Source organism: Plectropomus leopardus, chromosome 1 (genome assembly GCF_026936395.1).
Source record: "Plectropomus leopardus strain MGB_pleo_1.0 chromosome 1, ASM2693639v1, whole genome shotgun sequence".
Lineage (NCBI taxonomy): Eukaryota > Metazoa > Chordata > Actinopteri > Perciformes > Serranidae > Plectropomus > Plectropomus leopardus.
The window spans coordinates 5,641,329-5,661,736 of record NC_142176.1 but is presented as its reverse complement, the minus strand read 5'-3'; the positions used below and the strand labels follow the sequence as shown (position 1 = coordinate 5,661,736).

Sequence of the window (20,408 nt, the reverse complement as noted above, 5' to 3'; positions counted from 1 at the left end):
GGACACACACTTTCTGACCAAAACTGTCTCTTTATTTTAACAGAATCTGCTTTCAGAAAATGAACGAACTCTTCACAGGTCTTAGTCATGCATTAAAAACCAACAGTGAAGACTTTTGCACAAAAAGTCTGCATTTGTTTGACTTTTTACACACAGAGCCCAAAAAAACAGCAGAGTTTCAGGGTGGACTCGCAAGATTAGTGTCACCAATTCAGCGTTCAACCAAATGTTTTCCTTTCTGTTTATGAGTCACTGAGTAATGGCTCAGAAAAGTGTTTTTGCAGAACATTATGACGCCACATTGAAGTTGAACTCTAACCTACGGCCCCCAAAATCCATTCAGCTCATCCTTGAGTCTACTTCCACAGTACATGGCAGACCAACAGACCTAACCTCCAGGTCTCACTTACCCCGAACCTCTGAAGTGAAAAGTACTGATACTGTTGTCCTGAAGTTGTAGTTTTTGGGGTTATTTATTTACTGTCCTGTCTTTTAAGACACTGTCCTCGTCTTGATTTAAATATGATTTATCCTGTTTTTTCTTTAATAAAACGGCTATAAATTAAATGTTAAAAAAGTTTCAAATAGCCATGAAATTATTGAAAATTTAACTCAAAAAATGTGACAAAAGATAAAAGAAATTATAGTACCCATTCATAATGTAAATGCATGTAGGATGTTACCTGTCCTGAAGGGGTCACTGTGGTGGAATTGGGTGTGTGTGTGTTAATATAAGTAGGAACCACCATGCATGAAGGTGTGTTGCTAGACAGAGGAGCACACAGTTTTTTGGCCGCAACGTTGTGTTTTGGTTATTGTTTATGGACGCAGATGGTGAGTTCTTGCGTGTTGATCGAAGACCACGATGGCGACAAATAAATAGCATCAAAGACAAGAAGACTTGGGAGTCTTGCTTTCCAACAGCAGACAGACGACGGGTGAGCATGTCAATTAACAGCCCGTCTCGGCAACCCTCAGGGGCAATAAATTATTTTCACACGATGCACTTGAGGAATTAAATATCTAACTAAAAATATCAGCCTGTTGCATTTTTCCCAACCCGATCACACTGCAGTAATTCATAAGGAATCTCGACATTTCCCAATCGTATTTAACAGCTGGTGACGCATTTGAGTGCGCTAGACTCATAATTACATTTCTGACAGCACTTGAAGGCGACATGCACTCATCCAATATGTAAACCCATAAAGTGTTAAGCTTTAAGTCAACATGAAAGTTAATCAGGGTGAAACGAAGGTAAAAAGAAATTAAGTGTTAAAAGTCAGAGCAAAAGCGTCTTTGATCTCCCTGTGAGGGAAAAAAATCTGCTAATATTTTCCACCTCAACCTCAGAAACACACAGATGTGCAGCTCACCAACAGACAGGAAAAACCCACATCACATCACATCAGAGATTAAACACAGAGCTGAACTGGGTGAACAGCGGATGCCCCCCAACACACACAAACACACACACAAACACACACATCGGAAAAAAGGGCAAAGGCAAAGAGATTAGCCGTACTTAGAGAAAAGGTTTCCATGGCAGCATCCTCTAGTTGATCCCAAACGGAGCTCTTATCGCGCCCTGGAAGAATTTCCCAGGAGGAGCAGCAGGAGGGAAGAGAAGCAGCGAGAGCAGGAGGAGGTTAGGCGAAGAGGTGAGTCGGTTTAATGGCAAAAACACGAGCAGAACGAGCCGAGAACCACATCCGAGACGACACAAACCACACTCATCTGCTCACTTATTTATGGCTCATACCAAGACGTCACGCTGAGGAGCGATAATCTTGTTACTGCGATTTGTGGTGAAGCTTTTGTATATTGTATGATGTGTTTAACCCTTTAGGGCCCGCTCTAATATCACACGCACTCATACCGCTCTGCACACAAGATGTGCTTTTCAAAATCAGACTTTACAAAAATATTATAAATTAATGTTATTTTCTACTTTCATTGAGTTTATTTTTTTAAACATCAGTCCTAATCCTAGATATCATGTATCTATCTTTAAATCTTTAAATGCCATCTTTATGTCATGATGCCACTATGTTTTTAGATGAAAAAAACCCCACAAAATATTAATTGTAGATAACACGCTAATATGTAAAAGTACCTCATAGAAACCCACTTCACAAAATACGAACCATCCCATTAAATGTAATTTGTTTTCACATGCACGCACCTTAATGACATATTGTTAAATTAATTTTGCCAAATTTTCTCTGACAGAATTGAACACTACTTCCCTCTTTACTGAGTTATTACTTCACTTTGTGAAAGTGGACATTGTGTAACAGAACGGGAACATCACCCTTTAACCTTTTTCTCACCTTTTAACACGAGTGAACTGTGTCATGATAGACGTTTATTATTACGTCACTTCTAGGTTATCACATGTGTGACTTCTGCTTTTTTCTGTTAAAAATAACTCGTACATCAGTGAAAGTTCACTGAGGTTACAGTTAAAGGCAAACTGACGCTTGCACAAGTGAGTGAGAGTTAACGGAAACAAAACCTCACCGAGCAACGCTTTCTTTACATGAGCAGAAATTTCTTTTTAGAAAAAGTAGTTTGGTGAAAGCGGTTTAGTTTGACAAACAACGCAAATGTTAGTAAAGCGAGCCAGAACAGAAAAATTTGAATTTGAGATCTGATTTTTAAGAACACAGGAAGGAAGTGTTTTCTTGCAATGTCAGAATAAAAGTCAGCTGTGTGACTTCTGTTTGACCCATCAGAGGAAGTGTTCAGCATTTACCCAGCAGGCCTTCACAGAGGTAAATCCTCATGCTGATGTCCTCCATGGGCTGCGCAGGTGGCCCCTTTGCCATAGCATGTGCATGATCTTTTGCACTTGGTTTCAGAGTGTGGGTCTTTCCCTGCGGACACAGAAAAAAAGGTTGCTTTGTGAACCAACAGCTACGACAATGACCAAAAATACAGTCTGACATATTTTGAGTATTGACGCATCTATTTTTGCCCTATTTTAATCTTAACATCATGCGTTTTGCAGACAAGGTGTCTAAGTGTATCAGATATTTAAATTTAATGCCTTTTCATGATATTTTTAACCAAATTTAACACTGACTTTTGGCGAAATTGTCTTTGTTTTTTATTCAAGCATTGCAGGCATGATAAAGGTTGGTATACATATGTGGTCCCATGCAGAAGTAGGTTTGACATAGAAATATCGTACAGTTGGAACTGGAATTAAAAATCAACATTTCTGAAATCGTACAGTGTATGCCCAGCTTCACACAACTCCTAAAAAACAGTCACCACTGGAATTTTAAATAAAATTTAACACGTTTGAACAATGTTCAAGAGTTTGCAATGACTGGTGCTGGTTGCCCAGTGAAGCATTTTTATATTTGCAATAGCTACTGTCTATTTTTGCCCTATTTTAGTCTGAGTATTGTGCGTTCTGCAAATTTAAGACTGACTTTGGAAAAATCATATTTTTTAAATTCAGGCATTGCAGGTATGATAAAGGTTGGTATATACGTGGTCCTTTACAGGAGTCGGCTTTATGTAGGAATATCATAATTAGTGGGTGTTAACATCATTTCAAACTGGGTCCATTTTTTTCCATCCAAAATTGTTGCACTTCTAAAAATGAATGTGACCTCACGCTACTTACAGGTAAGTCTGAAGCAAAATGCTGGTGGGAGGTTTACAGATTTTTAACGTCAGAAATGTGGACTTTCACAAAGAGGAGATGGACTCATTTTTGACTGAAATTAACTAAAAGACAAATAAATAAAATTACGCAAAATTTCCTCACAAATTCAAATGTTAGACTATTCAATGACTTTTAAGGCCGAATATTTCTAAGATTGAAGTTAATACTTTATTATAAGATTATTTTCTGGCTTTACTTATTTGATAGGACAGAATTTTTCGAGTGAAAGGGGGAGAGAGGGTGTGACAAATGGCAAATGGCCTGGATATAGCCTTTGCAGGTCTTTAAAATGTTTAAATTCGGTGCGCCCCATGTGCAGACGTCCAGGTTGAGTACTATTCCTGAGGTGTTTTGGAAGCAGTACCACACTGTTGTTTACATAAAAAACTGCTTTGTGTCAGAGCCGAGGTGCACTTAAGACGGTTTTGAAATGCAAACAAATGTTTCAAAGTACTCTCACCCATTTACCACAATTTGAGCTTTAAACACACGGCAAACATTCAACGGCTGGCAGCTGCACGATTGCTTCAGTCTTGACAGAAGAAAAATACTGAAACAATTTTCCAGGACATTAAACCTTTTTCTATCAGTTTCAGCAGTTTTTTTTCTTAAACTCGTCTGCAATCCTCCATTTTTTCTGGTGTGCATGAGAACCCTGAAATCCCATCAACTCCACGCTTCTTCTGAGCAGCTTTTTAAAGTTCAAATGGAGTGTGCTTCTGGTTAAGTTGTCTGTTATCTAAAGTAAGAACGGCATAATCTACTTATAGTGACTTTAATACTTACAAACACTGTGCTGGTGGCTGGGTTGGTTTCTATCTCGCTGTCAGAGAGAGTCCCTCTGGACTGAGTCAGATGAGCGGCGGTTCTCCCTCCGAGGCCGTCTCCTGCCGTGCTGCTCAGGTCACTGTCGGCTCCCAGAGTCTCTCCAGAGCTGTTGCTTATCTGAAAGACAAAAAATCAGGTGTAAGAGCAACATTTAAATGATGCTTCAAGAGCAGAACATTGTGTGTGTACTCTGTCAGTTTAATCTGGTCCTTAATTAACACTGTATGATTTTTTTTTAGCCTTTTAGCCTTTATTAGATAAGACAGATCAATAGTGTGACAGGAGCGGGGACGACATGCAACAAAGGGCCTGGAGCAGGAATCGAACCTGAGGTAAGGACACTGCCTTTATCCATGGGGCGCCTGCTTTATCCACTCAGCCACTGACGCCACAGACTGTATGATTTTTACACTACATGACATGTTCTGACACACAAGCTGCATGTTTAAATGAAGGCACTAATCCTTAATGTCTAGTGCAACATTGTTTTTATACAATGTGTGTATATGAACTCGGTACAAATGACTGACGAGTGGGTAAGGTTCTTTGTTTGCTTGATACAGATCTTGATCTTACAGTATACACTGTAAGAATTAAACCCATTTTGCCCGAAGAAGGAAGGTAGGAAGGACCGATCGTGTCCCAATCTACTGCTCCTGACCGTCTGTCGGACGTTCTGATATATTTCTGGCATGTCAGAAATTTTGGTCAGACTTTTGCACAGTTGAAGCACAGCGATGAGTCAGTTCTCCAAGGTCAGTGCATTTTGTTCTCAATCAGTGTTTACCAAGATGGTATGTTGGTGCTGCTAACTTGTGTGCATATGAGAGAGAGATACAGAGAGAAAATTAGAAATGGACTTTTAAGGTCTTTTTGGAACCTGTATCTCTACATTGTTTTGAATTATATGCGACTTTGCCTCTCTTAAGCATGACCGGCCCTACTGTTCCTTTAACTGGCTAAAACTCGGTGCCTTCATTGGCTGGATTGGTTAGGTTTAAGTAGGGCTGGGCGATATAGAATAAAGACTTCACAATATTTTTTTTAAATTTCAGTTGATATCGATGTATATCACGATATACATCGATATCGGTTCCCTTTTACTCCTAAGTGATATGAAGATATCATAAGGTTAATTTTGGTTTAAATATTTGTTTTGTCAGACATTGAACATGACAAATATACTGTAGAACAGGCATCACCAACTGGAGGACCTATTCTACTAAAATTCAAAGAGGTCCAGTTACTAAGATTTCCTCTAAGCAAAGGTCCGAACCTCAAAAGCGTGAGATGCACAGCAGGTGCATTCGAGTTGGCAGCCAAACATTGGCAAGATTATGTCGGTTAGAGGTTCTGAATGTCGGTTTCGATTATTTTTCAATTACTTACCCAGCACTACTCCTTAAAAAATATCATTCTTACATTTTATCATAACTTGGCCATGGGTCCAGATAGGAGTTTTGTTTAGTTTTAGTTTTGGTCCGGATCTGGACCACGGTCCGCCAGTTGGTGATGCCTGGTGTACATGTACATGTGATGAATCAGTGGTATGGGCGCCATCAACAGCCAACTACGTGCGTATTGGTCGCATGCGATGACAGGTGTTTTGTTGGTAAACCTGGCAGGAGCCAGACAGTTTGTAAAACTGCTCCAGTCGGAGCGGGCTCTCGGACATGTCCGCGCGCTGGAGCGGGCTGTTGGACAGGACAGCCTGCTCCAGCGCGGAAATGTCCAGCACGGGGACATGTATGACACAACAGCTTGCTCCAGCGAGGAAATGTCCGACGGCCCGTTCCAGCGTGCGAATGGGCTGTCGGACATTTCCGCGCAGGTGCAGGCTGTTCACTGCATTTGGTTCGTCGCTGCGCTGTTCTTATTATCATTGGCTGATGGTGTTGTCTATGAAAACATGGCTGGAACATGTTCGATTGACCTTCTATCGACTACGTCTCATATTTCAATCGAGGTAAAGTTATTTCGCCATTTATATCGTTATCGTTTTATCGCCCAGCTCTAGGTTTAAGGCAAGAGAAAAAAGGCCGGTTAGGGTTAGGATAAAATTAAAAGCTCTAGCAACTGGGGGAAAAAAGACTAAGTCAGAGGAGGTAACGCCTTCGCTAACCGTACCTCCGTTAGTACACAAACTTTTACAGACCTCGGAGCTTTCATACATATTTTCATATATGTATATATTTATATATATCATGAGCTTTGGCTTTGCTTCGCAGGCAACTGGTATAGTGGAGGCTGTAATTAAACATTAACATTAAAATTGCACAGTGTATGCTCAGCGTCACACAATTTCAAAAAAAGGGTTGCCACTGAAATTTAGAATTAAAATACAAAAGATTCGACCAGTGTTCAAGAGTTTGTAACGAATGGAGCTGACTGCTCACTGAAGTTTAAGAAGTTAATGCATGTTTACATATGCAATGATCCACAACCTACTATCAATTAACTGATGACTTTGGACCAAAAGTGTGATCCTGGACTGAAACCGTGATGTGTAGCCAGAATAGAGAGAAACAAAGTGCATAATATCTGAGTTGGCCGTGCCCTACCACTGTGCTGGCCTCTGAGTCCTGGCTGGTGCTTCTTGTCAGGATCGGTGGCTCCGAGCTCGTTACAGACTCTGTGTCGCTCTTCTGTTGACCCAAAGGAGATAAAAAAAAAAAAAAAAGGCAAGACTTAATGGGAACACTTCAATGGTAGACAGTAAAGAAGTTAGCTGTACCCCAATAACAGTTCAAAGACTGCAAAACAGAGCCAGGTGAAGACTGAAAGGCAAGTAATCAGAATCAGAATCACGTTTATTGGCCAAGTTCAACAAATAAGGAACAAGGAATTTTTTCCGGGTTGGCAATGCTCACAGTACAGGGGAGGGAAATAAGTTAGGGATAAGAAAAATAGAAAAAAAAGACAGACATAGACATGTAATTGTATTTACAAAAGGAAGAGATAGAGAATATATACAAAATGTACAGTATGTAATTCAAAAGTAAAGGGAAACTTCACCCTGAAATCAAAAACATGTTTTTCCTCTTACCTGTAGAGCTATTTATCAGTCTCGATTATTTTGGCGTGACTTGCAGTTTTAAAGATATTGGCCGTAGAGATGTCTGCCTTCACTCCAATATAATGAAACTAAATGGCACTTGGCTTGTGGTGCTCAAAGCACCAAAAAAAAAATCAGAAAAACTCAACAGCTATATCGCTTTCCAGAAATCATGACACGGTTAATCAAGATGATCCACAGACCTTTTTTGTGAGCAATTTCCAGTAGGAACTGTTTTCTTTTTACTGAACTACACCAGCCAACTGTTTCGCTGTGCAGAAAGAAACTCAAATCTTCTCACAGGCGAGAGGCTCAAGCTTGTGAAAGTGCGAGATGTAATTGTTAATGGCGTCCTTCTCAGCTCAGCGGTGCTAAGTGAGCCAGCAGTAAATGCACGCTTCCTTCTGCACGGTGATACGGTTGGATTATCTTGAGTAACTGGGTCATGATTTCTGGAGAGCAGGGATACTCAACTTGCTTTGTTTGGGGGCCACTGTTGTAAAATCAAAGGAGGCCGGGGCCCAGTCGCAGCATCCCCAGTGGGACATATTAGGATTTTAGGACATTGGAAGCTTAGCTAGGATTCAACAAAAAAACAAGAAACTTGTGCTCCAGAAAAGGATTAGCACTCGGGTCACTGATCAGCAATTATGACTTCAATATAAAGGCCAGAGAGCAGCAACAGAAAAGAAAGAAAGAGGAGGCAGAGTCAGGGTGGCAGGTCTGAACGGACTAAAAACCACCCCCACCGGATCGGGCTGAAAGCTCTGCCACCTCCCGCTCCTCCCCGTCACACAGACGGGGATTTCAACTGAACACAAGAAACTTGTGCTCCAGAAAAAATATTATGGCCTAAATATAAAGGTCAGAGAGCAGTGAAGACTAACACATCTTTGGGGTCATCAGGTGGGAACCTCCTGTATGTATACTAAAAGTACAAAACATTTTGCAGTGTAAATCGATTATTTTTATTGTGAATTAGAGGATGGAAGTTCAGTATCACTGCTTGGAGGAGAAAATGCTGTTAAGTTTTCGACTGTATTTTTTAGGGCTGGGCGACAACGAATAATCGGAGCTTGGGGGGAAACCATGCGTTTCACTGATGAGGGAGGTGAGGGAGAGATGGGATCCCAGTGTGCCTTTGACTGCTTGTAAAGTTAAAAGAAATGATGGAAATGTTGAAATTCTCCTGCTCTATGCTGCAGGACAGAGCTTCACTTGGGGTGAGCTGCAGGAGGCTCATGTGTTTGCGGTCCAGTGCTGCTCACACTCACATCGAAATGACTCGAGCCAATGAACGCGTTAATAACAGTTTGGTGAAATGATCATTTCTGTCAGCGTGTGTGTGACAGGCGCAGCAGCAGGATCACACACACTGAAATTGCATTTGTCCTCTGCAAAAAATAAAATCTAAATGCCTAAATTGAAAACTGAATACTTACCGAATTAACAAACACCCAAATAGCCAAAAATGTGAGTCAATCCCTAGTATTTTTTGGCCATTTTGAGCACAAGTCGAGCAACATATAGTTTCAATACATTAGTGAGATGGCAGACATCTCGATGGCCGATATCTCCAACGCTCACACCAAAACAATCTAGACTTATTAATAGCACTATGGGTAAGAGAAAAAATGTGTTTATAATTTTGGGGTGAACTGCGCCTTTAATTAGTAGCCATATAATTTGGATGCTGAACCTCAAATAGGTCATTCCTGGGCCTGTCTGTCGTCGTACAGCCTACAGCCCGGACGGTGTTTGATGCTAATCAGTTTGTTTGTTCGGCATCACAAAAAAGGTGAATCACATCCAGCTTTTTACCAAAGTTTTCATATAACATTCATTAAATTCTCTAATTGACAACACAGAAATACTGATAATACAAACCTGAGATCCAGACGTGACACTGAGGCCACTGTCGGCACTCATCTGTGACTTCTTCTCCTCTGCATCCGTCACTTGGGGGCGCTGCTGCTTCGCTCCGTCAGACCCTGAGGGACAGACCGTGATTATCAGCAAGTTTTTATGAACAGGACCTCATTATTTTGAGAGTCGCCTCACTCAAAGCCACCACAGCACAGCAACACTGACGCTACGTCCATCTAAAGTGCCAAAGCCTCTGTTTAAACACGGCATTACACTCGTGACACAGCGAAGCAAAGAGTATATCACTATATCACTCATGTTTTCAGCACCGTCAGCTGCCTCTGGCTAAAAATGCAAACTATAATACATCTAATCTAAGAAGAGACAACTTGTTTTGTTACAATGTTTCACAACTGTCTGTGTACAATACTAACTGAGTAATAACAGATAGAGGTTTTAAAGACAAGACAGAGAAGTTACAAAGGGGCAAGCAGAGAGTGCCACAAAAAACTAAAAATAAAACGGGGAAAAAGTTACAAATAAGAACAAAACTGCAGGAGCGCGACATTACTTCTCAGTCAATGCTGCAAATGTGGCCCAGGTTACAACAAAAAACATCAAACAGTCACAGGCAGTTAGGCATGCAGACAAACTGATGGACGGTTAAGGAGACATTTTCTGTTTCAAGTGTGATTTTTGTTATCCATCACCTTCGTAGATGCAGACATGGTGACAAGTAGATCCTGACACTTCCTTGTTTTTAGGTTTTCTTGTCACTTTTCCAAACAATTTAATAAAGTTTAAATGTGCCAACAACTGTGAATTATTGGCTGTAAACAGATCTTAGTGACTTGAAACTGGAAAAAAACAGTTAAGAGTGCAGGATGCAGCGGTAAGTATTTCTGCTCATCTTGAAGCATGGTGTTACAGGAAAAGAAATTACCATTGACTATAATAAAATATCCATTTTTTTAAGTCAAAGACCCTGAGACAAAAAAATATTAACATCAGTAAATGTTTGTGATTATATTTCAAATACTGTCTAAAACTATTAAATGTACCTGTCCAAACGGCAGACATTAAGAAAAAAAATGTAAAAAAAAATAAATAAATAAACGTGCTGGCTTCTACAGTCATCCCACCTCAGCAGCTACATCTATTCAGTTAACAAACTGAGGCTGTTACATACTGTATTATAGTAAAGCTAGTACAGATTGTACTAATACTTGCTGGAAGAACTGTTAAGCGCAACCGGAAAAAAAAACACACCAAGACTTGTTTCCATCTCAAGCCTTGATTAAACACAACGTGAAATCATGTTTGAAACTAAAACGCGGGTATAATTCCTCACATACTATATTCCTGAGAAATTCTGCAACCCATTTAGAAAAATAAAGCAAACTTAATACCACAAGAGGATACTGACGCTACTGCAAATAAGAAATCCAGTGTCATGTGCAGCAGGTACGAATCTAGAAAATCACAGTAGGACAATCAATCAAACGTCATTTTCAACTACAATTTTGTCTTTCAACACTTATGAAAACAAGATAATTGGCATAATTATCGCGCTGCATTTCATTTCGCAAAGATGCTCTTTGTTTTGTTTTGTGTTTGTATCGAGTTCACTCACAGCAGTCACTCAGTGTTCCCAACTTTATTTTCTACCGACATTTAGGGACTTTTCAGAACCTCTTAGTGACTTTATTTCTAAAAAGTGACCAGCAACAAATTTAGAGTCTTATTCAGACTGTCAGGGAAAAAGCACGAAATGTATAGAAATGTATTAAACTGTAATTTATTTCCCATATAATCTGCTAAAGGTAATCAAAGTCCACGGCTCTTCTGCCAACAGCCCTGAGTCTCTTCTCCTCCTCATGTGCTGTATTTATGTTTATTTATTTACCAGCCACCAGAACGTTGCAATGGCTTGTATTGTTTTCACCTCTGTGTGTGTGTGTGTGTGTGTGTGTGTGTGTGTGTGTGTGTGTGTGTGTGTGTTTGTGTGTGTCATCATGACAAACTGAGGTCCAGGTGACACCTATTGTAACGGGAACTACCACAGATGCCATTTAACACTTTGCCAGGTGTTTAAATGTAATTTGTCGATGTAACAGTGTCTCAACTGTGCAAGAAAGTGACAAAACTTTACAGATGTGTCGTTGAGATCAAAACGAGGGTCAAGTTATAAGATGTTGTGGTTCGAACAAAAGAGGCTGGAAGTAGGGGGGTAGGAAGTAGGGCTTTTGCCCCCCAAATTTACACCCATATTCCCTTTAGGTCGGGAGTCGTCCTAACAGCGGATCGCTGTATCGTAGCAGAAATTATTCCATTGCAAGATGGTCCCTAGTTTTTAATTTATTTATTTCTGTCATTTTTTAAAAATTTGTATTTTAATTGAATAATATTTAAAGTTTAAAGAAATCCACAATTACAAAGATGTTTCTTTTTTGGTTCAATAAATGCCTGATGTGTCTAAAGTCACCAGGAAATCAAAATATTCCTACAGCACTGACAGAAATAATGATGATTATGATTTTTTTTAAATAATCGAGCAGCCCTACATCTCCACTTAGAAAAAGTATTTATCATCTGAAATTACCTTGATCCACATCTCATTTAAAGTACCTAAATAATCCAATCATGTTCTTATAATATCTCACTGAGACTCTTATGCCTGTGCTGTTTTGCTGCTTTTTCCGAGCGCTCCTTTTCCTGCGTTCATGTATAAAGACACTGGTGAGTCAGAAAAGGTGGAGAGAAGAGGGTGGGAAAAGGTCAACAGCTGAGCACCCCAATCTTTTTTCTTTTTTTTTTTGGTGTGTGAAAAGTCTCTTACTCTGTGGTTTTTCCATAGCTTTTTGCTTATCCTGGTGCTTGCTCCACAATTCTACCCAAGATGCATTGCAAGCAAGGAGAGAAAGACAGAGAGAGAGTCAGAGAGCTGGTTGAAAAGGCATGTATGGTGGATGAGCATTGAAATCAAAACAAAAACAAAATAAGCACTGAGAATCTGTCATTGTTGGATGAAGGTGTTTTGTAATGTTTGCATGTAGCTGCGCTTCAGTCCAGACAAAATGCAAAAACAAGTATTTCGTTGTCATGTTGGAGCCGCAGAGTGGCACAGCTGCTACGGTAACATTACAACACACCCGGAGCTCTCCGCCCAAAGTCCTGGAGAGCCACACAGTGACGTCGGAGTGAGCGCCGGCGCTGACCGCGGGCCGCACATTTCATCGACTGCATTTGTCTGGCTCTCCAGAGCGAAGGTGAGAGAGCGAGAGGGATGTGTGATTCGGAGAAGAGCGTGGGATGGGGTTGAGCGGCCGACTAGCCAGCAGGTGAAATGGAGCAGTTGCAGAAGCCGGGATGCAAGTCTCACAGCAAACTGTAGAATTGAAGGTGCAACTTCTAACAGGAAGAGAAGGGGTGCGGGCAGGAAGAGGTGTCAGGGTGGTCGACTGAAGGCGTCCCCCGTATACAGACCCAGAGTCATTCTCAGGAAAATTAAAGAGAATATTAAGAATTTTCAAAGTCAGTTGGTTCTTTAGCGACCAATAGAAAATTTGTCTCTTTACTGGGACTGTTTACTGGGGAGTGTTGCTTCCACCCTCCATGCTGAGAGCAAAGGGAGCTGCCATTTTCTACAGCACGCCTCGCGGAGAAACCTGCAGTAAAGGCACAGACGACGAGCACCGATTTTTGACTATCGATGCGCATACCTCTGGTTTCCCTCGTCCGCTACTGCAGATTTAGGTATCAGAAGACCAAAACAAAGACATGCATTCAAGGTGCTAAGAGGCTGACAAACAGGAGCCCAGAGGGGAGGCAAACAGGGGCACAGATATTAAAGGGAGGGGACACAAACACACGCAGTCCAGGCTGGCACACAGGGAAATATTCCAGGCACTTTTGTTTCAACTGGGGACAAATTTTAAATTTAGTTTCATTTCAAATAAATTTGTATTTTTTAAATCATTGCCAGACACAAGGCAAAAGTGTGTGGAATATCAACACCTGTAAGAGTCTTTTAGGAATAAGTAGAGGGGACTTTTTTAATAACGGTTGGAGGAAGGGGGGGGGGGCTGGTATTAAGGTTGATGAGCTTGTAGGGGCCGGGGGAGGGGGGGGGTGTCTCACAGTGCACATGCAACCGGGGCCAGAGTGGTGTACACACCAATCGAGGCAATAAAGTTCTCCTCGTTCAGACTCCGGGTGTCAAAATGGCGGGCTCCTTTGCCCGTTGTGTGGTGCGGCAGCTGCAGGTGGGGGACGTTCAGGAGGCCCTGAGGCCTGGTCGTCTCCATGCGACCAGAAGGACTCTCTTTACTCCCCGGGCTGCCGGCACTGTCTGTGGGGCTTCGCTTGCGTTTTTCTGGGTCTACCAAAGTTACCAAAATGAAGGGGCCAAAGACAGAGTTGAGACGACATCACAGTGCGAGAAAATACGTGGAGGTTTAAAGTGGGAGAGGATTAACAGTATCAGATAAAGCAAGAAGATCAGTGATGATATTCAAACTTTACAATTACAGGTAATGTTTTAGTGAATCAACGTCCAGCATGCAGCTTTCTGTATTTTCAACCTGGATTCTATTTTCTCGTGTTTCTGTGTCTGAGTCACTAATGGGAACAACAATTTTAAAAACTAGTCCAGTATAAAGAGAGAGAGCGTCGCAGCCAGCAGCCGAGCAACAGGCTGCAATGTAACCACTTGGGGCTTTTGTGCACCGTACTGTCACTTTCTCCTTCCTATCTGTACTGCTTAAGCTGCTGTGACAAGTCAATTTCCCCGATGTGGGATCAATAAAGTTTTACCTTATCTTATCTTATCTCAAATGACGTCTCAAAGTGCTTGTTTAAAGCCTCCTGCAGACTGTGAGATTTTTGCAGTCTTATAAGTTTAGTGCAGCTTCACTCTGACACATGGATCTACTAAACTGAAGAACGACAAGTTTGATGTATGCAGACTGTGAGATGACATCACCTACTGAATCACAGGCTACGACGTATGTCCATAGACAATCAATACGCACAGACAAAATATCCTCAGCATCCCAAATTTTATGACACTGTCAAGATTTTACCGCATGACCATGTCAGTGGCCATCCCTGACCCTCACTCAGCGCGCGACATAAGATAACTGATGATACTGTCACGCTTCTTTCACGATGATCATCTTTCATCTGCCCAAAATTGTACAGTGTAAACCGGGCTTTACCAACTGACAGGCTCAGATTGTTATTATAAGTGTCTGACAAAACTGTGGAAAGGATCTTGGGCTGCATCTTGAGAAGATTTTGTTAAACAAAAAAAGAGCTTACTTATTAATACAAAGGTCTATCCTTTCCATAAAAATGTCAGACACCAAAATAAACAAACACCTGAGCCTGTCAGTGACAACACTTTCAGTGGAGCATTAATACTGCAGCCTGTTTCTCAGCTGACAGCTGCACAACTCTGTCTCAAAACTGGACTAATATCAAAAAATATTGTCCCCATTAGTAAGTTGGATGCAAAAACATGAGAAAAAAGAATTCAGGTTGAAAAGTACCAAATCACTTTTTATTATAAACACAATGCAAAGACACAGACAAGTGTTAGTAGCAAAGGCCTGCTGCTGTTATGTTTCTCAGCACAAAAAAAGCGCTGACGAATTTGCAATACTTTCTAGCAACCTGTGCATGGCACGTACCTTTGATTTGATAATGTGTGCGCGCTATTTCCAGCAAGCTGAAGACGCTGGCCATTCCTCCGAGGCCTGCGTTAGTGTACGAGTGCTCCAGACTGGAGACCGTGCACTTCAAGATGTCCAGCATGCCTTTATACACCTTCCTGCTCACCTCCTGGAAGCAAAACACAGTAACAAGGTTTGCAATGATTCAACAGGACAATAACAAAGTTATTGATGTTGGGCTGTATAGCAGAAAGGTGACTTGACATTTTATTGAATAAGTTTAAAGGAGCAGTGAGGCATCTAGCAGTGATGACTACAGACTGACACCAGCTGAAACTTCTCCCTGTTGTATTCCTTCAGTGTTCATTGTTCAGGAAGTTTTTACTGGGACCCGAATTATCTGCAGAGGTATCTTCCTCTCCAAAACAAACAGTGGTTAAAACTAGTAAAAATGTTGAATAAAGCAGTGTCAATTACAAATCCATGTTCCTCCAATGCTGTTTGGCTCTTCGCAGATAAACAGCTAGCCTTGCATCTACTAAAGCGTGCTCACCTTTTTTATAAGATTTTTGCAATCTTGTAAGTTTAATGCAAGCTACACTCTGCAACATGAATCGTAAACTTGGGTAAGACATCAGTTTTGATGTATGCAGACTGTGAATGACATCACCTACTCAATTACAGGCTGCGACCTGCGTCCATCGACTTCAATACACAAGAACAAAACGTGGTCAGTGTGCATCATCAATCTAAGCTGCTGCAGTGGTAACAGCAGAACGTAAATGTGTTCTATCTAATTCTGACATTTCAGATACAAATTATTAATCGGCAGAATAATCATTAATGGAAAAAATAGTTTAGCTGAAGCTCTGATGTAATTAAAACAAATTTTCTTTACAAAAAATAAAAAATGTTGAGTAGGAAAAAAAATACAATAAATACACATGAGAATGTTACTTCTAATAAACAAAATGCAGAAAATCATTTTGGTTAAATATAGTCCTCCAAATGTTTATCTGTGCTTGCTTGAGCTTCACTGTAAATATCTTGTATTTCCTGGCACCCAAGTTTAAAACAGAAAGAGCAGAAAAAGTATCTCACCACATCACGTATGATCTCCTGTCTAGCGTCTTCCTCCGACTGGACGGCTCTGTTCAGCTTACTCAGCACAAACACACGAAGCTGCTCGTTCTCCAACAGGCGGCGCACTTTTTTCATGTTGAGCCAGCCGACTCCCTGACCATCGAGAACGCTCTGCACCACCTCCTTCAAGAACTGCTGGTTCTCACTGAAGCCAAAAAATGCAGCATTAGTCACATTCAACAGATGAAGCATAATCATTCAGCGCATTAAGATGCAGCAGCCTGTAGCTCTTTTTTTGCTTTATTTTACTGATTTTTTTGACTCCATGGCCCCTTCTGCTGAAGCATGCCTTTTCTATGACAGAGAAGCACCTATCAACATCGAGAAAAGTTGTGTGGAGTTTGGATTGAATGCAGCAGACCACAAAAGGATCCCCACCAATGGCATATGTGGAGCGGCCAGTCAGACCAGAGGGGAGAAACTAAACCGAAAGCGCCTGATGAAGAGAGGGAGGAGAGCTGGCATCAGGGCGAGGCTGTTCCTCTACCAAGCCTTCTTCTGGCTAATGTCAGCTCGCAGGAGAATAAAGTGGATGAGATGCGATTTAAGCTCACTCAGCAACAGGGAATCAGAGACATGATGAAACAGGGTTAACCCCTAACATCGGGGATCAAGCTGTTGCATTGAGCAGGCGGACCTTGTTGGGAGCCATAAGGACACAAGACTGTGATGCAAATTCAAAAAATGCACCGCAGGAATTGAAAAATGCCTCCAGCAGCAACATGCCTGAGCAACCAGATGGAATCTTCATAGTAGCTGCTGATTTTAATCAACTCTGTAATGTAGCAGGAATTAATGTAATTTCATTTTTATAAACTTAGTTTAGAAAATGACTAATAAATCTGCCTTCTACCTTCTTCTATAAACAAAATAAAACAAGTGAAACTATTAATAACCTTGTGTTGTTGACTCGGCCCTGAGGAGAGGGCGACTCTCTCTTCACTGTTGGACTGTGCTTGATTACGGAAGACTTCTGGTCGACGAGTGCTCGGGGTGCACGTGCGCCTGGAACAAGAGCCAAAACAATGAACAAAGAACAGAGTAAAAGAACCAAAAATACACAAACAAACACTGCAAACTACAAGGTCACTAGACAGAGGAGCACAAAGTAGAAGTGGACTAGACAAACACAAACGCACCAGGAACTCTAAACCAGGACAGGAAACAACTTTTAAACTAGTCTCTTTATTTTTTTATAAATAGAAAAGAGAGCCTTTTACATCACTCTGTGGCACCGGGAGTCTACTGAAGGTTATCTACTGCTGAACAGACACATTACTGGAGCTGCTAGAGTCTATTATCACAGCAAGAGAGGTGAAGGACAAATTAAACAGGGCCATGGCGCGCACACACACACACACACACACACACACACACACACACACACACACACACACACACACACACACACAGGAGTCCAAATGGTGCTCTTGGTGGTGGCATCACACATTAGCAGCATATTGATGTGAGGTCAGACGGAGGATAGCGTGTACAGAAACTACATCAGTGATGTCATGCATGAAAGAAAATAAGGAGATGAGTGGATGGAAATGACTCTGAGCTACTCTACGCTGCAGGGTGAGTCATTTTAATAATGCTGAATGCTCCGGGACGCTCGGCACCTGTGAGTGACTCACTTATCGGGGTTGGGTCAATCATTTTAGTATTATTTTTTAGTGTAATCATTAAGAGAGGCTCAAAACATTTTTGCAAGGCTCTTTATTTTTTTACTCAATTGACTCAAAAGAATATATTTGAGACTTGAGTCCAAACCGCTGCTGCATTTAATGAAGCTGCTCATTAATAAGTGTCATATCTTGTTGCAGAAGTATGTGTTTTTATACCTTAGAGGCACCGTAGATTTTTCACATGACTATTAATAATTTCAAAGATGCTCCGGCAGCTCAGGACAACTTGAACTCCCCTCATGTATTGTTTTTCTTTCTATTCAAAGCTGCTGTTTTTATTAATCGTGTACATCTGTGCTAACACTTTGAAACCCAGAGTGACATCACTTCTGTTAGACTGCTTTCAGATGCTTTTCACAAGTGTTAAAACATTTAAACCTTCAGCAATTTAGTTGGATTTCCTTTAAAAACATAGGGAGGAGACGAGCAACTTGGTAAGAAATGTTACATGATTTTTTTGTTTTTAGAAAATTTGTAGGTTTAGTCTGGTGAAAAAAAGTGACAAAAAGCTAGGGGAAAACCAAGATCATGACACAGAATTATTAGACATTTTTCAAGCAGCTTTTCCAGGTATTTCCTTGTTTTTTATCTTTCTTTTTTTCAGGTAATTTTTTTGTACTTTTCATTAATTTCTAAATAATTTTTGGGTCATTTTTCCTTTCATTACTCATTGCCTTCTTCCCATGTTTTTGAAAGAAATCTAGCCATTTACCTGGGGTTTCAAAGGGTTAACTCACACCACGTGCTTTAATCAGCGTTTCCGCAGGGCCAGATCCTGCAACCTCTTTGACTCACATTGCATGAATCAACTGACCGGTGCTCACATGGACCAAACAAAGAGCCCGTGGTAATATTGGTCCATTGACAGTTTCAGTAGGACGGCCACATGCTCAACGAGGTTGACAAAAAGCGACAAAAGCAGCGTTACATTGTGTGAGTCTACTAGGAGCAGACAGTAAGGTGAAAAAAGCATGAATTTGCGATTTCCTCAACCAAATATATGCATGCAACCAAACGCCCAACCTAAGACACTCATTCCCTCGCACAATAATGCCTACCTACAACCACTGGTTCATGACTTTTGACATATGTCCATCCCTTTAAGTCAATTAGCAACAAAAAATACACAAATTTCCACATTCTCACACAAACACACACACACACATACGGTTGACCTCAATGCCACATTTCAGGCTTCAAGGGCAAAATCTGTGGCTGCCAAATGGTTACATTTTTTTGGTCGCACCGACCGACCAGAAGAACCCCTGGACCGTATCAAACTTGGGACACTTTGTATTCATTTAATGAAATTTAATGAAATAAATCCTCCACACCGGCCTCACAAACAAAAAAATATCTATTTTTAAAGGAGTTAACTGAAGGAGCCCACACTGAGTCTTCTGGAGGCTCATTTCATGCTTTTACTACACGCAATGTAAAATAGTTATTTCTATTTGCTAGTTTCCAACTCCTGTCCTTAGTTAAGCTTTTAGTAAAGAAAAGAAAAAAAGGAGACAATATCAAGGTTACATACAACAGAGTGCATTCAGTAACATCTATGGTAAAAATAAGACAAAATTTTAGATACAGTTACAACACTCAGCGATAAGACATTATAAAAGAGTTAAAAATGCTCACATCTCTGATTTTGCTTTAACCCAGCTTTTGTTAAAGGTTTGTTGATCTTGTAACATGAACATCACTTTTAGAAATTCTGAAGACTAAATGTGATCAGCAGAGGTAAAATGCTACTGCTAGGCTAAAATAAACGACACTATGGTCGCGCGCGGGCGCTACAAAGCTGTAAAGTGGTGTTCAGCGCAGCTCAATGTGATGACGTTTGTAGTTTCTTTTTTGTTCGGTGGGGTATTTACTGACCTATTTTATGTCGTAGAACAAAAAGTGAAAGTCTCTTCAGCTTGTGTTAAACACAAACCTTATTTAAGGCATCTAACCACAAACCCATTCGAAAAAAACACACTGACTTTAAGACAAAGGAACCAGGAGGTGCTGAACTTCATTTCCTGGTTTTAGGGCTCATTATTGGGGTACTCTACTGCATTTCAGCCAACGCGTTCAGCCTTTCCACATGGACTATTTACCTGCCGTTGAAATGTGATCGGTCAATACTACTCGAACTACAAAACCAGAATGTTTCTGATACTCAAATGTTGTCCAATTGCCGACATATTCTGTGTACATATTATCTTACAGAGATTAGATCATTAACGTCTGATGAGGCTGGATCTCATATGGTCAGGCCTATTCAGGTTTACGTCGAGTCAAAGTTTTAGCAAACATGTAATTCGATAAATTAAGGATGTTGTCATCAACACAATATTGTTTTTGCAACCAAAGATTTGTATGTGAATGTAACACGTTAAGAGCATCAAGCTTCAGTAATTCTCTCTTTCACTTTCATTAAAATAAAATAAATCCTACCAAACTTCGTCATAAAGTGTCTGAAAAAT

At 40.8% G+C, this 20,408-nt stretch overlaps 1 protein-coding gene across 24 annotated transcripts in view; it reads right to left on the bottom strand.

Moving 5' to 3' along the window:
* Positions 1-20,408, bottom strand: part of madd (MAP-kinase activating death domain) — an 86,804-nt gene that overhangs the window by 18,416 nt on the left and 47,980 nt on the right. For 15 of the 24 annotated variants that reach the window (XM_088088868.1, XM_088088755.1, XM_088088269.1 and 12 more), the window contains 10 exons: positions 17,146-17,254; positions 16,208-16,394; positions 15,125-15,275; positions 13,609-13,812; positions 12,271-12,321; positions 9,453-9,556; positions 7,072-7,155; positions 4,469-4,627; positions 2,759-2,879; positions 1,526-1,588 (listed from right to left, as the gene is read on the bottom strand). In XM_088088868.1, the coding sequence (XP_087944994.1) occupies positions 1,526-1,588; positions 2,759-2,879; positions 4,469-4,627; positions 7,072-7,155; positions 9,453-9,556; positions 12,271-12,321; positions 13,609-13,812; positions 15,125-15,275; positions 16,208-16,394; positions 17,146-17,254 (1,233 nt within the window). The remainder of the gene's footprint in view (positions 1-1,525; positions 1,589-2,758; positions 2,880-4,468; positions 4,628-7,071; positions 7,156-9,452; positions 9,557-12,270; positions 12,322-13,608; positions 13,813-15,124; positions 15,276-16,207; positions 16,395-17,145; positions 17,255-20,408) is intronic. The other 9 variants (XM_088088575.1, XM_088089029.1, XM_042490630.2 and 6 more) reach the window with 5 other exon arrangements.